The sequence below is a fragment of the Purpureocillium lilacinum genome, assembly GCF_023168085.1.
Source record: "Purpureocillium lilacinum CBS 284.36 DNA, scaffold_6, whole genome shotgun sequence".
NCBI classification, from domain to species: domain Eukaryota; kingdom Fungi; phylum Ascomycota; class Sordariomycetes; order Hypocreales; family Ophiocordycipitaceae; genus Purpureocillium; species Purpureocillium lilacinum.
Window position 1 is genome coordinate 1,733,720 of NW_027072116.1, and position 17,252 is coordinate 1,750,971.

At 59.9% G+C, this 17,252-nt stretch overlaps 8 protein-coding genes across 8 annotated transcripts; 3 read left to right on the forward strand and 5 right to left on the reverse strand.

Moving 5' to 3' along the window:
* Window positions 1-176: 176 nt before the first annotated feature.
* Window positions 177-2,222, reverse strand: PLICBS_008426 (uncharacterized protein; the record flags this gene model as incomplete). Its single annotated transcript, XM_018324055.2, has 2 exons — window positions 177-1,339; window positions 1,400-2,222. The coding sequence occupies 2 exons, from the start codon at window positions 2,220-2,222 to the stop codon at window positions 177-179; spliced, it is 1,986 nt and encodes a 661-aa protein (XP_018177234.2).
* A 1,913-nt stretch (window positions 2,223-4,135) lies between these two features.
* Window positions 4,136-6,475, forward strand: PLICBS_008427 (uncharacterized protein; the record flags this gene model as incomplete). Its single annotated transcript, XM_018324053.1, has 6 exons — window positions 4,136-4,442; window positions 4,528-4,749; window positions 4,808-4,955; window positions 5,018-5,091; window positions 5,155-5,286; window positions 5,352-6,475. The coding sequence occupies 6 exons, from the start codon at window positions 4,136-4,138 to the stop codon at window positions 6,473-6,475; spliced, it is 2,007 nt and encodes a 668-aa protein (XP_018177232.1).
* Window positions 6,476-6,773: 298 nt separating this feature from the next.
* PLICBS_008428 (uncharacterized protein) lies at window positions 6,774-9,202 on the reverse strand (the record flags this gene model as incomplete). The annotated part of the gene is made up of 10 exons (XM_018324052.1): window positions 6,774-6,942; window positions 7,002-7,192; window positions 7,246-7,306; window positions 7,363-7,392; window positions 7,446-7,558; window positions 7,643-7,662; window positions 7,718-7,805; window positions 7,854-7,968; window positions 8,023-8,867; window positions 8,924-9,202. The coding sequence occupies 10 exons, from the start codon at window positions 9,200-9,202 to the stop codon at window positions 6,774-6,776; spliced, it is 1,911 nt and encodes a 636-aa protein (XP_018177231.1).
* Window positions 9,203-10,029: 827 nt separating this feature from the next.
* PLICBS_008429 (vesicular-fusion protein S17) lies at window positions 10,030-11,162 on the reverse strand (the record flags this gene model as incomplete). Its single annotated transcript, XM_018324051.1, has 4 exons — window positions 10,030-10,444; window positions 10,507-10,813; window positions 10,894-11,017; window positions 11,130-11,162. 4 exons carry the CDS (start codon window positions 11,160-11,162, stop codon window positions 10,030-10,032), a joined length of 879 nt encoding a protein of 292 aa, XP_018177230.1.
* Window positions 11,163-11,689: 527 nt separating this feature from the next.
* PLICBS_008430 (uncharacterized protein) lies at window positions 11,690-12,316 on the forward strand (the record flags this gene model as incomplete). The annotated part of the gene is made up of 1 exon (XM_018324050.1): window positions 11,690-12,316. The coding sequence occupies one exon, from the start codon at window positions 11,690-11,692 to the stop codon at window positions 12,314-12,316; it is 627 nt and encodes a 208-aa protein (XP_018177229.1).
* A 302-nt stretch (window positions 12,317-12,618) lies between these two features.
* Window positions 12,619-13,212, reverse strand: PLICBS_008431 (type 1 phosphatases regulator ypi1; the record flags this gene model as incomplete). Its single annotated transcript, XM_018324049.1, has 2 exons — window positions 12,619-12,908; window positions 13,014-13,212. 2 exons carry the CDS (start codon window positions 13,210-13,212, stop codon window positions 12,619-12,621), a joined length of 489 nt encoding a protein of 162 aa, XP_018177228.1.
* Window positions 13,213-13,835: 623 nt separating this feature from the next.
* On the reverse strand, window positions 13,836-16,098 carry PLICBS_008432 (uncharacterized protein; the record flags this gene model as incomplete). The annotated part of the gene is made up of 2 exons (XM_018324048.1): window positions 13,836-15,526; window positions 15,585-16,098. 2 exons carry the CDS (start codon window positions 16,096-16,098, stop codon window positions 13,836-13,838), a joined length of 2,205 nt encoding a protein of 734 aa, XP_018177227.1.
* A 278-nt stretch (window positions 16,099-16,376) lies between these two features.
* On the forward strand, window positions 16,377-17,181 carry PLICBS_008433 (mitochondrial 54S ribosomal protein mL61; the record flags this gene model as incomplete). Its single annotated transcript, XM_018324047.1, has 3 exons — window positions 16,377-16,415; window positions 16,535-16,641; window positions 16,701-17,181. The coding sequence occupies 3 exons, from the start codon at window positions 16,377-16,379 to the stop codon at window positions 17,179-17,181; spliced, it is 627 nt and encodes a 208-aa protein (XP_018177226.1).
* Window positions 17,182-17,252: the final 71 nt, after the last annotated feature.

Here is a 17,252-nt window from a genome sequence, read left to right on the forward strand (position 1 = left end):
CAGAGCGGTGTCAGCAACGAGCAAGAGAACAAGGCCACCGAAATGGCAAAATGGTAAGAGAGAAAAAGTCAGGGTATCATGCACCTTTCGGTAGTTTCTGTCGTCTTGTCCAAACCGCAAGGGAAGGGTGGGTGCTGCTAAAACATTTTCCTGCGCCGGTCGGGGGAGTTTCTCGCCTATCCGAGCCGGACGCCCGCCTCCCTCCGCTTCTTGAGCTGCTGCGCCGTCGCGGCGTTCATGGCGCTGCCCTGGTTCGCGTCGAACAGGCTCTGGGCCTCGCGCCGCTTCTCGTCGTCGATCTGCTTGAGCTTCTTCTCCGTCTTGCCCTTGCCGCTGCCCTTGCCGTGGAACTGGTGGCTCAGGTGCTTGAACGCCTCCTTCTGGTCGAGGCTGCGGCCATGCTCGTCCGTGTACTTGAGCTGGACGTTGGGCTTGTACGTAGCCGTGATGAGCTCCGCCACGCGCCGCGAGTGCTGGTGGTCGCGCCAGGCGTTCTGCTGTCGGGCGTACTCCTCTCGGTCGGTGCGCGACATGCGGTCCAGCTTGCCGCTCGACCGGTCCCTCTCTCTCTGCTGCCGGGCCTTCTCGTCCAATTCATCTTCCAGCTCCTGCTTCTTCCTCAAGTATTCCTGGCGTTGAAGCATCTTCTCGTGCGACCCGTCTTGGGAACTTTGTAGCAAGCCTCGCTCCCGCAGCAACGACAGAGCCGCTCCCATGCCGCTACCAACTGCTTTCTCCTCGTCAATGGGATTATCGTCACCATCGGGAGCTTCGGATCTTCGTTCCGTCGCCGTTCCATCATGGCCGTCGAGGTTGTCTGCCTCCTCCATTGCGCGGTCCTCGTCGTCTCCTGGATTGAGCCAATCGGCCTTGCTATCCCTGCTCTCATCCTCTTTCTGTCGCCTAGGCTTCCTCTCCTCTTCCTCCTCCTCATCACGCTTGGTAAGACCAGCGACGAACTCGGATGTCTGTCCTATGACAAGGCCGCCGTCTTGACTCTGGTCCAGCGGCTCATCAGTCTGCTCCTTCAGCTGCTTCGCAATGTCTTCGGGCCGCATCTTCTTGCGTTTCTTTAGTGCCGACTTCCGCTGCAGGGCCAGGGAGGCTTGGAGATCGTCGTCGTCAACAAACATATCGGTCGTCGCCTTGCGTTTGGCACCGCTCGAAGTATCCTTGCTGTCGATTTCCATAGAGTTCTCGTCGGCTTCTACCGGTTCCAAAGGAAAGAAGTCGTCCTCATCACGTTGCCTCTGACGTGTGCCCTTGGATTTCTTCTTCTTGGGCTTCTTGACCTTGATTTCTGAAGGCGCCAAGTAGTCAGAAGACAAGGGTGCGTCGCCTGGGACAAGACCTGTTAGCCAGTGTGGCCTCAAGAGGCAGTATCTGGAAGGCAACTTACCAAGCACATCATCAAGGCTGACACTCTGCAGCTTGTTGGACTTTGGTGCCGGTTGACCCAGGATGTCAGATAGCTCGGCGATGGCGCCATCAGAATCCAGCGTGAACTTCTTTGTCTTCTTTCCGTCAATCTCCTCATCGTATTGCGATAGAATTCCCCGCTCCCCATCGTCGTCATCGTTGGGGTTGTAGCCGGGCCGCTGCTTCTTGAGGTCCAATCGAGCGGAGAGTTTCTCTTGGTCTCGCAGGTCCACATTTTCCAGCTCGTCGCCCTCTTCCTCATTCTCGTCTATCGTGGTGTCCTTGAGGGTGAGGATCTGGTCATTGCCTTCGAGGAAAGCCGACGAGTCGTGGGCAACCTTGATGCCGGCAAGGTCCTTGGAGGTGTACTGGACAGCGGCGGCAGCTGCAGCTTCTGCGGCTGCCAGTTCCTCCTCGAGCTTTCGTGCCTTTTCGATTTTCTTTTGGCGCTTCTTCTGACCCATCAACCACGACTTGGTGTCGAGTTCGCCGGCCTTGTCGGCTTCGCCGAGTCCGTGACCCTCGATGGCGGCGAATCGCTGGGCCTTCTCGCGCGCCTTGCGAATGGCAGCCGCGCGCTCTTCGCGCTTCTTCTTCTGGGCCTCGGCCTCCATATGGCTGGCGTAGTTGTCGTACGCCTGAGCCTGCCGGGTCTCCAGCGTGCTCGCGGGAGGCTCGCCATCGCTGTCCGAGGCGTCGCTACTGTCGCGATCTTGGGCAGTGTCAGCGCCGGGCACCGGCAAGGGCTTCATGCCCAGCGACACGCGGATGCGGTTCGCCTCCTCGATCGTCGCGGCGTCCATGGCTTCGGATGTCCTTGCGTCGCGTTGTGGGAATGGGATGGCCGTGTCGCTCACGAGGCGGGAAGAATTCAGTCGTCGACACGCGATGACGGCATTACATAAACAGGCAGCAGGAGCATAAAATGTCCAGAATGGGACGAGCAGACAAGGTACCATGTCACGTGTTGCGACCCCACCGCGTCGCCGAGCAAGCGTGCCTTTTTTAGTCGCGCCCGCCGAAATTTCTCTCCCCCTTCTCTTCTTTCACATACAATCACGGATCTGTGCTTTGCGGTCCCTTGGTCCTCCGGGATTTCAGGGTCGACTGCTCTGCAGCTCGATAACTTCATGGAGCCATCAACCTGCTATGGTGGTAATAATCCTATCGACAGGTCCCAGAACAACTGGCCCCGACGGTCCGGCTCGTCGTCGCAAGACGGCTTGAGCTTGGCCGTCGGTGGTCGGAGGCGCTATATTCCAAACCCCTTTTCCGAGATCGTCGGTCGGTGAGGTTGGGGCAAACCATTGCCTGTCTACATTTCAGCTTGAGGAGATGCGGATTTCTACGGTGGTGGTCGTGGCAGGCTGGGCCGGGTTGAGCTGGGCTTCGTCGGACCGACGAACGACAGCTTCTCGGAGCACTAGCCGTTTTCAACGTCGATCGCGAACAGGGTTGGCGAGAACCTGCAGCAACTCGGGACACGCGGCCTGCTCGACTTGCCAACTCCGGGGGCGGCTCTGTCTGGCGTTCGACCCGTTTCGGGTCGAGGCTCATACCCTAGGCCTCGTGGCTTGCGGGTGCATCGCGCTGTTGATGACGTTTGAGGGCGGACGCGATGCTGGTCGTCCATCACTTGCCGTAGCACGTGAATGTCGTGACTGTTTTTGTGCGTTCTGCCCTGGCATGCATGGCCCAGGTGCAAAGTCGTTGACGTCGGAGATGCATCAATACTTGGACTTTAGCCGTAAGCGATGTTGCAATGCGGGCCGAATGGGAAGGTGGACAACTTGTTTCGCCTGTTTGTTAGCATTCACCAAGCCCGTGACATGGCGGCTGAAGACGGGTTGTGTCTTCTCGCACAGGACGTGAAGCACAACACAGAGGCCAAGAATCAAAGCCGGTTTGCAAGTTGTTCTATCCCACGGCTCGTCGCATGTGCCACGACGCGAGTTTGCCGTGCCGTTTGCTGCAGGCACTACTCATTGTGTTAAGACAATCCAGTGCTTCTTGGGTAGTAACTGTGCAGCACCTACGCCAGCATGAGAAGCTTGTGAAGAAACGCGACCTCAACGAGTTGTCTCAAGTTTCCGTTTCTCCACAGCGAGCAACCCGGGAAGCGGCAGTTGGGTTGCTACCCGACCCCACAACGGCGCCTGCCCATCCAGACGGCATAGCGCCTCCCTTATGCAGGTGATTGCATGCGCAGTGGCTTGAACACCCTCCCTCTCCCGCCGCCCAGGGCATCACATCTCGTCATCACGAGGGACGAGCGGCGCCGGCCCGCCCCTCCTCCCCATTCAACCCCGGACGGATGCCCTCAATCTTGGTCTTGCCCCTGGTTGTCGATTTTGGCGCCGTCACACCCCCAGGTCCCGTCGGTCGATCAATACCGCCGAGTGACGGTGTAAGCTGTATGCTCTCTCTCTCTCGCTCTTGGCGATCACCTACATCAACGCCGCCGACCCTCATACGGGAAGCGGAAGACAGGAAAGCACCCCGGGCACGGCATTCGCTCTAGCCTCACCCGGCATCCCTCCGCCCGCTCCTCGGCGCTTCATGTAACGCATGGTATCGGCCCGTTGGAAACCTCAGGCGGGACCCCATGGGGAACTCCCACGCGAGCGTAACCGAGGCCAGCCTCTCGAGCTTAGTAGCTGCCGGGCCTGTTCCCGTATTGTATACACGCCTGTTGTTTCTGATATAAAAGGTCACGATGGAGGTGCTCGACCAGGACATCCCCGGCCTGTCCGTCAACGACACGGCGTCTCTCGTGAACCCCATCATGCACTTCCTCTCCACCGCTCTGCTCCTGGGCTCTGTGGCCGTTCAGCACGTCCTCGGACGCGCCGGCGCGAGCAGGCAGCCCCTTCTCCTGAAGCGCTCCGTTGACTCCTTCATCGGCACGGAGACCCCTATTGCCTTGGAGCAGTTACTCTGCAACATTGGGTCTGATGGCTGCAATGCTCAGGGCGCTGCGTCTGGTGCTGTCATTGCCTCGCCCAGCAAGCAGGACCCCGACTGTAAGCACCCGTCTGCTCCCTTGGAAGCACCCTACCATGCGCGTGCGAAGATGGACGTCCCCCAAGCTGACTTGCCACTCTCAAGACTTTTATACATGGACCCGGGATAGCGCCCTGGTATTTAAAGCTACTGTTGACCGGTTCACTACCCAGTATGACGCCGGGCTGCAGCGCCATATCCAAGAGTACATTGCCTCGCAGGCGAAGCTCCAGGGCATATCGGACCCTTCCGGATCCCTGTCTGACGGCCAGGGCCTCGGGGAGCCAAAGTACAATGCGGACCTGACTGCCTTTACCGGTGCATGGGGTGCGTCCGCATCGTTGAAGAAAAATGACCGAACGCATATCTGACCCTGCTCATTTAGGTCGACCTCAGCGGGACGGTCCTGCCCTGAGAGCCATCGCCATGATCACGTACGCCAACTGGCTCGTGCAGAACGGGTACACCTCAACGGCTTCTACTATCGTCTGGCCGGTCGTCCAGAATGATCTGAACTACGTGGCACAGTACTGGTACGACTCAACATGTTACCCCAGGGGGGTAGAATATACAGCAAGCTGACCGAACGATCAAGGAACCGGACTGGGTTCGACTTGTGGGAGGAAGTCAACGGCAGTTCCTTTTTCACCGTCGCTAGCCAGTACAGAGGTAAGATCCCCTCATCGTCCAAGACACCCGCATCTGGCCCCCTGTGGCTTACACGACGACAAGCTCTCATCGATGGCGGCAATCTGGCATCCACCCTCGGAAAACCCGCCACCTCATACACCGCAGTCGCGCCGCAGATCCTGTGCTTCCTCCAGACCTTCTGGGACTCGTCCGGAGGCTACGCCCGGGCAAACAGTAAGTCGACGAACCCCGTGGACGAGCCACTTACACAAGCTGACAACATAACTCACCAACAAAAGTCAACGTCAACAACGGCCGCGCAGGCAAGGATGCCAATACCATCCTAGCGTCCATCCACTCCTTCGACCCCAAGCTGGGCTGCGACGCCGCCACCTTCCAGCCCTGCAGCGACAGGGCCCTCTCCAACCACAAGGCCACCGTCGACTCCTTCCGCACGTACAAGATCAACAGCGGGCTCGGCAAGGGCAAGGCCGCCGCCGTGGGCCGCTACATCGAGGACGTCTACTACAACGGCAACCCGTGGTACCTCGCCACCCTGGCCGCCGCCGAGCAGCTCTACGACGCGCTGTACGTGTGGAAGCAGGCCGGCTCCGTCGCCGTGACGGACACGTCGCTCGCCTTCTTCCAGGACCTGGTCCCCGGCGCGGCCAAGGGCACGTACGCCAGCGGCTCGGCGACCTTCACCAGCATCGTCGACGCGGTGTCGGCCTACGCCGACGGGTTCGTCAACATCGTCGCCACGTATGCCGCTGCGAATGGGTCTCTCGCCGAGCAGTTCTCCAAGGACGACGGGCATCCTATGTCTGCGCGGGACCTGACGTGGTCGTACGCGGCCTTCCTCACGGCGGCTGCGCGCCGAGCTGGCGTCGTGCCGCCGTCGTGGGCAAACGACAAGGCCACGTCCGTTCCAGGGACGTGCTCCGCCACGTCTGTCGTGGGGTCCTACTCGAGTGCCACGGCCACGTCGTTCCCGCCGTCCCAAACACCCTCGACGGGCGTGCCGCCCACCAGCGTGACCACCTCCACCACAGGCAGCCCTTCCTCCTCCACAACGACGTCAACAACCACCTCTTCATGCCAGGCAGCCACGTCCGTCGCCGTGACGTTCAAGGAGCTAGTCACGACAAAGTACGGCCAGACGATCAAGATTGTCGGCAACACCGGCGCCCTGGGGAACTGGGACACGAGCAAGGCCGTTGCCCTTGAGGCGTCCGAGTACACGTCGAGCAACCCTCTGTGGAAGGGCACCGTGACGCTCCCGGCCGGCCAGGTCATCGAGTACAAGTACATCAACGTAAACACCGACGGCTCCGTGACATGGGAAAAGGATCCAAACCACACCTACACGGTGCCAAAGTCCTGCGCCACGAGCGCTACCCAGTCTGACAAGTGGCAGGGCTGAGTTGCCTCGTCCGCGGTACCTTGCTGATATCGGCTGTCCGAATCATAAGCTACAACATTGCAATGGTGATGCGAAAGCGTTGGTGAAAATTCCAGGAGAGTTCGAGTCGAGAATACATGGTTAGTTGGCGTGGTAATTTTAGTCATCTGGCAACAGGTCAAACCCACACGAGGGAAAGCAAAATAAACCACCAGGATTGGACAACATCAAACGTGTTTAGATGTCTAGTCTAGTGATGCTCCAGTCATCTTTTCACTCTTGTCTGTCTTTTTGAGGTATCATTCGGGGCCAAAGCTCATCACATCCGGTCAAGCGGCGTCAAGCCGAGCAGGACCATGCCGTTGTGCAGAACCACCCTGGCGGAGTCGTAGAGGGCCATGCGGGCCTTCATAACCTCGGGCTCGCTACCCACGATGCGGAGGTGGCTGTAGCTGGTGCTCAAGATGTGCGTCATCTTGAAGAGATAACTACACAAATGTCAGTAACGGCACTTCATATGAACAAGCAAGACAAAGAATGGACATACGTCAGAATAGTAGTAGGTTCCAGAGTCTTGAGTGTATTTGAGACGACATCCGGCCACTGGCACACGACGCGGATGAGGTTGACCGCCATGGGCTCGGTGAGAAGAGAGAGATCAGCGGTCGCGATGTCGTCGGCCCCGAGCCCAGCCTTGCGGGTGATGGAGCAAAGTCGGGCGTGGGCGTATTGGAGGTACTGTTTTCGATTAGAGGCTGAACAAACTGCAATTGTTTACTGCTGTCACATACCGGCCCAGTGTCGCCCTCAAAGCTGGTCATTCTCTGCAGGTTGAAAGTGTAGTTGTTGATTCTGCCACCCAGTCAGTCAGTGCCTTGCCCATGGATATTGTTGTACAAAAGACTTACCGCTTGCCCAACATGTCTTGAACCATGACACTGCGACTGCGTTAGCGGGATGTGAATAACTTGGTAATTCAGCTCAGACTTACGAGGAGATGCCCAAAATGTCGGCAGTCTTGGCGGGGTCGTCGACTTGTGAATACTTGTCCTCGTTCTTCTTCATGGTCTCGTGCATATGGTCGCCAACATCACGGAGAATGTCCTAGAAGTGGTGTCAGCAACAGTAATTGTATGGCTTCATGCGCAGCGCAGCGTGCAGAACCGCCTATTTTGAGGTATTTCTTACATCGAGGAACTTGACGGTGCCTGTGTGAGATATGGTTAGCTACAGAGCGCCACCTGCGAGGCTTGGGACTCCTACCTTTCCTGGTGCTCATGCCCAGCACAAGACCAAAGTTGACGTGCTGGCACTTGTCGGCAATGTCCTTATGGCCCATCATACCAACAACCTGCATGTCGTCAGCCGCTGCTTAGCCGTCGCGGAGCGATCTAATCACCTTGAAGAACTGCTTGACGTGAAGGTCCTGCTCCGACGCGATGACGTAGATCATGCGGTCAAAGTGGTACTTCTTCTCACGGTTCAGAAGCTCGGAAATGTCTCGTGTCAAGTACCTGCGCCAAGTCAGAGTGGAGTGAGAAGAGGTTAGATCCCGCGGATTGACTCACAGCGCAGTGCCGTCCCTCTTTCGCAGAACGGCCTTGCCGAGCTGCTTGCCCTCCTTGCCGGGAATGTTCTTGACAAAGTCAATGAGAAGCGCGCCGTCGTGCTCCTCAGCCAGGCCCAGCTCCTTCATCTTATCGGCAGCCTTGTGCATGTCGTCCTCGGAAACCTTGCTCTCGCCGGAGTACTCGTCAAAGTGGATGTTGAGTCGGGCGTACGTCTTCTTGTAACGCTCGATGCTGAAGTCGCGGAATCGCCTCCACAGGGCCAATGCCTCCTCGTCGCCCTGAGTCATCTTCTTGAAGTATTTGCGAGCTTGCTCGTCCAGGCCCTCTTCGATGATCTTCTTGGCCTCGTCCTCCTTGCCCTCGGCCTTCAGCTTGTCCGCCAGGTCCTTCTCGTCCTGGACATCGCGGCTGATCTTGACGTACACCTGAAACAGGTGGTTGATGGGGTCCTGTTCGAGATCGGCCTCGTTGCCGTACTTCTCAAAACCCAGGGCCAGGACGCCGTATTGCTTGCCCCAGTCGCCGAGGTAGTTGATGGCAACGACATCGTAACCGGCGCTCTTGTAGAGGTTTGCCAGGAAGCCGCCAATAATTGTGCTTCGCAGGTGACCGGCGTGGAAGGGCTTTGCGATGTTGGGGCTCGAGAACTCGACGATCATGCGCTGGCGACCCTTGGAGGGGTCGTCCAGGTCCTTGAGGCCGACGGAGTTGTTGGTGCCAAAGTCGGCTCGGTGGGAGAGCGCCATGGGAATGACGGTCTTGGCGAGCGGTCCGGCCTTGAAGAAGAAGGGAATAAACGGGCCGCTCTGCACGGGCTTCTCGACGAGAGGCGACTCGGGCCACTGGAGGTCGGTTGTCAGTCTGGAGGTCAGCGGCGCAACGGGTGGAACGAACGAACCTTGTCCAGCCATTGCTTGCCCAGATCATCAGGCTTGCCCTTGACGCGAAGCGCCGGGATTGCGAGCATCAAGTCGCCCTTCTCCAGCGTGGCAGTCCATTGCAGGGCAGGGTAGATGATCTTGGGATCGACGCCGGTGATGTCGTGGAGGATGCTCGTGATGTGCGACCGGTAGACGTCGACGGGGTTGATGTCGGGGTAGCAGTTGGGAAACCGGTCAATGAGCGGCAGGTGCCCAAACTGGCGAGCAAGATTGTCGAACGACGCGTCGGCCACCATGTTGGCAAAAGTCCTCGGACGTTGAGTCTGACGATGGTGGGGTAGAGGGAGGAAGAGCCTGGAGGGTTGGCGGGGTGGTAAAAATTGGCGGGGGCGCCTGAGATAAGTGGACGAAGTACCAGCAGCCAGTGCCGAACGAAAGGGATGCGCGAGCAGAGGCGAGCAGGCGTGCGACGCCGGCATAAGGCCCGCCGTCGAAACGAGCCCGGGCCACTATGCACCGGCCGGTCGGTGAACTGGCGCTGCCGTTTGGACGTCAGGCAGGCGTTGAGCGAGCGAATGGTGCAGGGCTGTCAATTGTTGATGACCTGTGTTCGATTGACCGTGGCAGGATGATGTGGGCAATGGCTGGCTCTTAGTGGGAGATGAGGCCCAGATTGGTCGCGTGAAGGTCGCCGCGCTGCCTGAGGTGTGCTGGATTGAACCTCAGGAATCGCGGCCCAGCGGGCCGATCTAGCCTCCGGCGGGCACTGGCCAGCCAGCTTCACCTACACCACCTGTCTCTCCTTGCCGTAAATGATTTTATATGCAGAATCACCGCCTCGTGTCGGAGCGACTTCATTTGAACTGCGATCAGCTCATGTGAGCATTCACGCCGTACTCGCGAATTCATCGACTTCATCAGTAAAATATAGCCAAGCATCGGCCTCTCTTATGTGATGCGCGGGAACGGCCCCGTTCCTCTACATGTTCCGCCGAACCGTCGCAACTCATCCAGTGTAGTCACATCCCTAAAGCAATAGCCGCAAAGAATACGTCCAACGCCCAGTATCAATGTCGTCTTCGTCTCCGAAACATGCCTGCCTGCCTTCCCTTCCCCCTGCCCCTTAGGCAAACTCGTCGTCGGCCTCTTCGATGGAATTCTTGACCCGCACGAGGATCGTCGTCTTCCACTTGTCCAGCTTGCTCACTTGGTCGTACTGGAACAGCTTGTCCGTAAACTGCTCTTGGCTCTTGGCCTCGACCGCCTCGCACAAGTCTACCAGGAGCATGTGCTCGCGCTGCGTCGCGAAGCCCGGGTCGAGCTCGCGGTAGCGCTCGAGGGCGCGCTGCGCCGCCACCAGGTCGCCGCTCGCAAGGTGGCAGATGCCCGCCTTGAGCAGGTAGTCCTTGACGCTGTACTTCATCAGGTTGTTGTTGATGGACTGCTCGGCCACCTTTTCGTAGTTGTCGATGGCCTTGTTGTAGTCGCCATCGAGCGCAGCCACGTCGGCCACCTTGAGCCACAGCTTGTTGGCGAGACTGTCGCAACTGTCGTCAGTGCTCTAACGTCCAAATACGTACGTCCGACGGCTTCAACTCACGCGTTGGCATTGTCACCCTCGTACCACCCCGCCGCCGACTCGTAGGCCTCGAGAGCGCTCTTGGTGTCGCCCAGGTCCTGCTCGTACAGCTCGCCTAGGCTCTCCTTGTGCGTGGCCGCCCTGCGGAAGTTGCCCTTTGAGCAGTATCGGTCGATGGCAACGTTGAGGCACCGCGCCGCGGCTTGGGGGTCCTCCTTGCGGTACGCCTTGAAGGCGTCGACGAGGGTGTTGGCGGCATCGTCCGGCTCGTTGAGCTTGTTGGTCTGTATTTGCGCGGCCTGCTCGAAGGCCTTGCCGGCGTCGACGTCTATGTCACAGCTTCGTCAGCGGCAGGCGTTCTCGGCCGGGTTGTCGCCCCCGCGGCGTCTGCGCAGTGGCTAGACATACTCTGCTTCTGCATCTTGAAGGCGTTGGCGGCCTGGACAAACATGTCCGCGGCATTCTGGTACTTTTCCTCGCGGCCGCCGAAGAAGCTGAAGCCGCTCCCGGCGCCTTGGAGCGCCTTCTCGGCCTGTCATGGACGGTCGTTCGTCAGCATAGTATTCCTCGCCATGCGGGCAGATCGACGATGCGGCGGCGGGGGAGGGGCATCGCAACGCAGGCGATCACGGAGACGGTCGCACCTTTTGCAGCAGTGCACGCGGATCCTGGGCCATGATGATGGATGCTGTGGGTTCCCGTATGCGTTTGTGAGGAGCGGGAGGGCGGGTTCGAAGGCGAAGCGCCGATACACGTGGCTTCGTCGATGGGTTACCTAGGGTGTCGGAGGTGTGTTCAAGGTCAGCGGCCGCACCCACGGTTAGCTATGACGCCGGACGTGTCACGCCTGAGCCACTGCGCAGCAGCAGTGGGGGGGCAGAGCTCAGCCGCTGGTGCCGTCTCCTTCGTCCCGTCCGGGCTCATAGGTACCTAGTAGGTCCTCAGGCGGCCGGCCCCGCCAAGGTACTCGGACAACGCGGGACACTTGGTGGGGGAGAAAGTACAACTTCTGCAGCGGGCACCGTTGCTGAATGTCCTGTAAGCGCTGGACCCTGTCCGTCCTGTTCCAACCGCCCGCATATCCGATATCCCTCTACCACCACCACCACCCTCGATCCAGGAACACAGGTCCGATCCGTTCGACCTCCGAGCGCCTTAATCGGCGACAGCACACACACGCAGCTCCGAATCGCCTGCGCACGCCATGTCTCTGTGCAGGAGCTGTCGCCAGGCCCTGCGGCTAGCCACCCGGCCACAGCCTTCCGGCCTCGCACCCAGGCGAGCATCGCCAGCCGCCGCGTCAACGGCCTTTCTCTCAACCAAGCAAGCCGCCCCCGCGCCTTCCGCGCCCTCCCCCTCCTCCTCCGTCGCCGACATCCTCTCCGGCGGGCCGTCATGGTCCATCCGCACCCTCCGCGGCGACCAGCCCACCGAGCCCATCACGCCCGCGCAGCTGCACCACCTGCTCCGCCTCGCCGCCCTGCCGCTGCCCAAGACCCCCGCCGAGGAGGACGCCATGATCGCCACCCTGCAGGGCCAGCTGCGCTTCGTGCGCGCCGTCCAGCGCGTCGACACGGCGGGCGTGGAGCCCCTGCGCGCGATCCGCGACGAGACAGAGGAGGGCGTGCGCGAGCAAACCATCGGCCTGCAAGACCTCAAGGACGCGCTCCACAAGGAGCAGCTCGTGGGGCACTACAGGCGGCCCAAGAGGGTCAAGGAGAGGGTGGACTCGGAGGCGGAGAAGTGGGATGCCCTGGCTACGGCGTCGAAGAAGGCGGGCAAGTACTTTGTGGTGGACAGCGGGAAGGGCAAGGACGGCGGCGCTTCATAACGATGGCGCAGGTCTGCGTCTTATTTGCCTGCGCCCCTTGAACGCCTCCATGATACCCTCACATCTTAACCATGATATGGGAGAGAGCATCCTCAAGCATGGAATATTTCCCATGCATGCATAACCCATAAGCAATATATATCGCGCTGAATACCCCCATGCGACGCCTCAAATGCTAAAGTGACAACCACGTAGGCTCCTTGCTACGCGGTATGCGATACGACCCCTCGTTTGGATATCTCGGCCTCCCCATAGTCCTTTCTCTATCGCTAGGTCCCCCCAACATTCTTGAGCCCCAAATACTACGCCTTCGAGGCCGGAGCCTGCTCCTCCTTGGGCTTGTGCTTGGGCACCTTTTCGTATGCGTTTGGGCTGGGCGGTCGCTTCTGCTTGTCGCCCTGTCCCTTCCGGCGGCGACTCCTCCCGTGGCCGTGCGAGTGCCCACACGCGGGCGTCTTCTTTGCGTCGCCGCTGCGCTTCTTGTCGTCCGCGCCGGAGTCTGAGTCGGAGTCTGAGGATGACGACGAGTCGTCTGACGAGGACTCGTCGCTCGATTCGTCGACCGCCTTGGGTTTGTGGTATATGCAGCACACTGGAAGCAAGGTCAAGGGTCAGCTTTAAGTGAGTCGCTCGTCGACGGCACCCCCGGCTGGGACGTCGCCGTCACGGAGGAGGAGGAGGCGTATGCGACACGCACCCTTGGAGCTCTTCCGCCCGAGCCCTTCATTGTCCACCACGTCCTCGGCCCACTGCACCGACCGCCCGCTCGAGGTATGCCCCCCGCGCAGGCGCAGTACCCGCGGGGACTCGGTGCGCGTCTCCGAATCTGTGCTGTTCTGCGTCGTCGTCTGCGACGTCGTCGGCGTGTTATCGCGCCGCTGTGTTCTGTCGCCCATAGTCGTTGTCGTCGTCGTCGAGAGCGCAGGCGTTGCGGGAAGAGGGCGAGTTTGAGAGGTGATCGATATGGTGGGGAGATTTATTTGGTGGCGAGTAGAATGTAGCTAGCTAGGTAATCAAGGTCGGCGGCGAGACACAGTGGTCGCAGCGCAAGGCCCCTCGTTTATATGCTCGGCAGTGTCCGGATCTATTCTGAGGCCCTGGCTGTGACGGGGAGGAGGTGTGGTGTCCGGCCGATGGAAGGAGGATGTTTGGTTCAAGTTCGAAAACGTTCACGTCATGTCGTCCATGTCCTTGAACAGGGTCGATCGGCCCCCGCGGTCCCTTTTTAGGCTCGACGCCACCACGACCTAATTAGCAGCAGCAGCAACGACCACAAAACGGCTAGCACCAGAACCGTCGACGTCCCATGTTTGGTTCCAAAGTCTGTAAAAGAAACATCATCACAATGAATCTCGAGCAAACTGTCAATCCGTGCCGGGCATCACCTGGTCGCCAAGCATGCGCCTTTAAAACGGTACAAAGAGATGGACAGGCGGGGTATATTGCTTTGGCTAGTGTACAGTATCTTACTTCGTACGTTCTCCAACGTAAACGGCAAAGGGCCGCGGGTCTTACACGGTCACTCTGTCGCGTGCGCCGCGGCTGCCCCTCGCCTCTCCTGCTTCTCCTTCTTCTTCTGGCCCTTCATGCTACGCCTCGGCCGGCTCTTCTTGTGCTCCGGCAGCACGCGCGGCTTGTTGTTCAACCATCCATTGATCGGCCGACGTGAGCCGACGAATCGCCCCTCGGGCGTGTACACGTCCACCGACGGCCAGTCCGGCTCAAGCGGCCGAGGACGGGCTGTTGCGCGGACCGGCTCTGCGCCCAGAGTGTCCCGCCTCTTGTTCATCATCTCTGCAAACGGGTCATCTGACGCCGCCGGAGCACCGTCTTCTGATTCCACTCGTGTTTCTTCGCCCTCTTGCGCGTGCCTGTCGACCGCATCCTGCATGGCGGACCACCGCTCAAAGTCGCGAGCCCGGACCTGCGCCACAATCTCGACGTATCCAACGCCCTCGATCAGGATATCAGTCGAGAGCACGCGGAAAGGCAGCCGGTCGACCTGCAGGCCAACCGCATTCTTGCGAGTCAGGGGGCCCGCCCGCTTCTTGGTCACGTCGTGGCACAGCCGAAACTGGCCGGCGTGTTTGCTCTTCTCGGCGGCCTCTGGCAAGGTGATATTCTCGACGCCCGCGGACTGCCTCGTCTGGTTTTGGAACTCGACAGCCTTCTCCGTACTCGTCAGATGCTCTTCCAATGGCGTAAAGTTGTACATGAGAAAGATCATGTCGGGCGTGCTTGGCGTGATGCGTATGAGGCCCCCTCCCAGGACCAGCGACTTTCCTGGCTTGACCGAGATCTGCTCGGGCACGATCCGCTTCTTCATGATGAGCGATTGCCTTTGCTCCTCCTTGACAAAGAGCTCGAGATCACTCCGTGCCAAGCCGGGGAGGTCAATAAGCTCGCCCTTGCCGTTGCCAAAGGGAACACGGATAGGTGACGCCGTAGTTCCCGGTAAGGAGGACACTACCGGCATTACCGGGTAGTTTTGCGCCGGCTGCGCGGGTGGGAGTAGCTCGCCAACGTCCAGGTCCTCCCACGCCTCATCTGGTTGAGTAACCTCGCCAGCCAGCGGCCCACCACTTGAGATGTCTCTCGTGCGTGTCGCGACGCCCGCAGAGTTGCCTTGCTGAGCCTCCGTCATCCGACCCTTGGGGTAGACGGCCTCGAACAGCTGACTCTTGCCGACGTTGACCTTTCCTACCATCCATCCAGCACCACCTCGCTTCCAGATGTCTTCTTTGACCGTCTTGGTCCACCAGCCCCTCTTCGCGCTCACGCACTTGAGGTTGCCGAGCCGCACCCTGCCGCCAAGCCGCCCCAGCGCATCTCGCAGCACTTCTCTCAGGTACGGCATCAACCCGTCCACCATCTCCTTGGTGGGCGCGAGCAAGTCGCCTCTCGTCACGATGAAGCTCATCTCCGTCTTGCGGTCCTTCTGGTACTTGGACGACCTGGAGCGGCGGTTGCGCGACCTCAGCGGAATGTCTCCCAGCAGCACGTTAAGCCTCGGTATCAGGGACATGGGGAAATCGGCGGCGTCGATGACGTGATATATGTGATTGTACTTGTGCGGCGACTCCTCGATCGTTTCGCGCAGGGACTCGACCGTGGGGTGGTACATGGTGAGCTTGGCCGTGTCGCCGGCCGTACTGTGGTGAATGAGATTATGGCATCTGTCGCACACCGGGGGCTGCGCAGACGTGAGAGCTGGCTGTGTGTCAGTGATCTTTCTGTCACATCGTTAACATGCGAGATGCGGGCATACCGGCTGCAGCAACCTCCTGCGCCGCCTCTCCAGAGACCATAGCAGTGGTGTTTAGTCCAAGCTCCTCGAGCAACTTGCTGTCCATGGACTTGAGTACCTCGTCCACAATCTCGTCCTCCTTGGCCTCCTCTGCCCTTCTGTCCGACACACTCGGCTTCAGCCAGCTCCGCACCCTCTTGCTGTCCGGGTCGTAGTAGCCAAACTGCTGCGGATCGCCCGTCTGGGTGAACGATCCACAGCCGCTGCACGTCACCGGCAGTCTTCGACCCGGTAGTTTCGGTGGCTCTGTCGGCGGTGTCGCGCTGAAATGGTCGCTTGCGGCCGCTTCGGTGTGGTTCATGCGGCATTGCGATGCGGGCGACTTATACGGAGTCGCACTCCGCTCGCGTGACAGGGCGCCGCTGTCGGGGGAGCGGAGCGCAGGGCACAGGTAGACGGGCAATCGTGTCGACGGCCCCGTCTCGCCAATGCGCAAGGCCCGGTTGAGCCATCGCGCGGCCGCTGCCCGATGCATGGTTGCTGCTGGGGTGGCGGTTGTTGAAAAAGGACGTCGCGACAGCAGCTTCGCCCAAAAAATTCCCAGGGGACCCTGCACTTGTTCCTGGCCGCCGGAGCAGCGTCATGGCCGGCTCCACTCCGCACCTCACGCGCCCGGATGATTAGCCGGTCCGGGTACCGGCAGGGGTCCGTCGATTTTCTGGCAGCCATCCGTCGCGCGGACATCACGGAGGATCACGAGGCAAAACGTCCTGCAATTGTCGACACACCCGCGTCGTCGGCCCAGTCGCAAAGATGAGGTCATTAGGAGAGCGCCTCAATCTGCTCAGAAAGGTACGTCTGAAACGCCCAGGCCGCCCTCATCGCGCAAGCTGCTAACTCGACCTTCAGAGGGTAAATGCTTCCCACCTGCCCGTTCCTAACACGAAGCTCTTCCTCACACGATCGCGCAGCTCATCAACATAAAATGCGGCCCCGGCGCTGCGATCCTCCCCCCGGAGGTGACTAGAATACATATGGACTTTGCGTCCAAGATAAACGGTGGCCACATGGGAGCCAGGTAAGCTGCAAGCCCCGGTTGCCAGCCCAGGCTCGTTGCTCACGAAACGTGCTTTACAGGAAGTTCTGGCGCGAATACCTCCCGCGGCTCAAGTACCACAACCCGGCGATCCCCATGATTGTCAACCGCCACGATCAAAACTCCTCCGCTCCGACCATGTCCATCTACCTACGCAACAACAGCGCCACCTCCCCTTCCGCAGACTCCCCGGCCGCCGAGGCCCACGCCCAGCCAGCCTCCTCCCGCAACAACCTGTCCAAGGCGCAGCCCCCCGCCTCCGATGAGCGCGTCGTCCACATCGACATGAAGGACAAGCACTCGACCGACATCCTCGAGTACTTCGTCGCGGAGACCCGCGCAAAGGGTTTGCAGCCTACCGCAGAGGAGATCGCCGAGATGCAATCTTTGGAGGCGCTCAAGAAGGAGGCCGCCGTCGACCGCGAGCGGGTACGGCAGTTGCGCGCCGAGAAGAAGAAGGAGGAAGACATGCTCAAGCGAGCCAGGGCTGCGGGAGGCATGGCCGAACAAGAGGCGTCATGAGGCGAGAACCGCCTTGTATTATATCCAACTTTGCACCTCAACGTGGGAGCGATGTATCAACAACAGCTGCA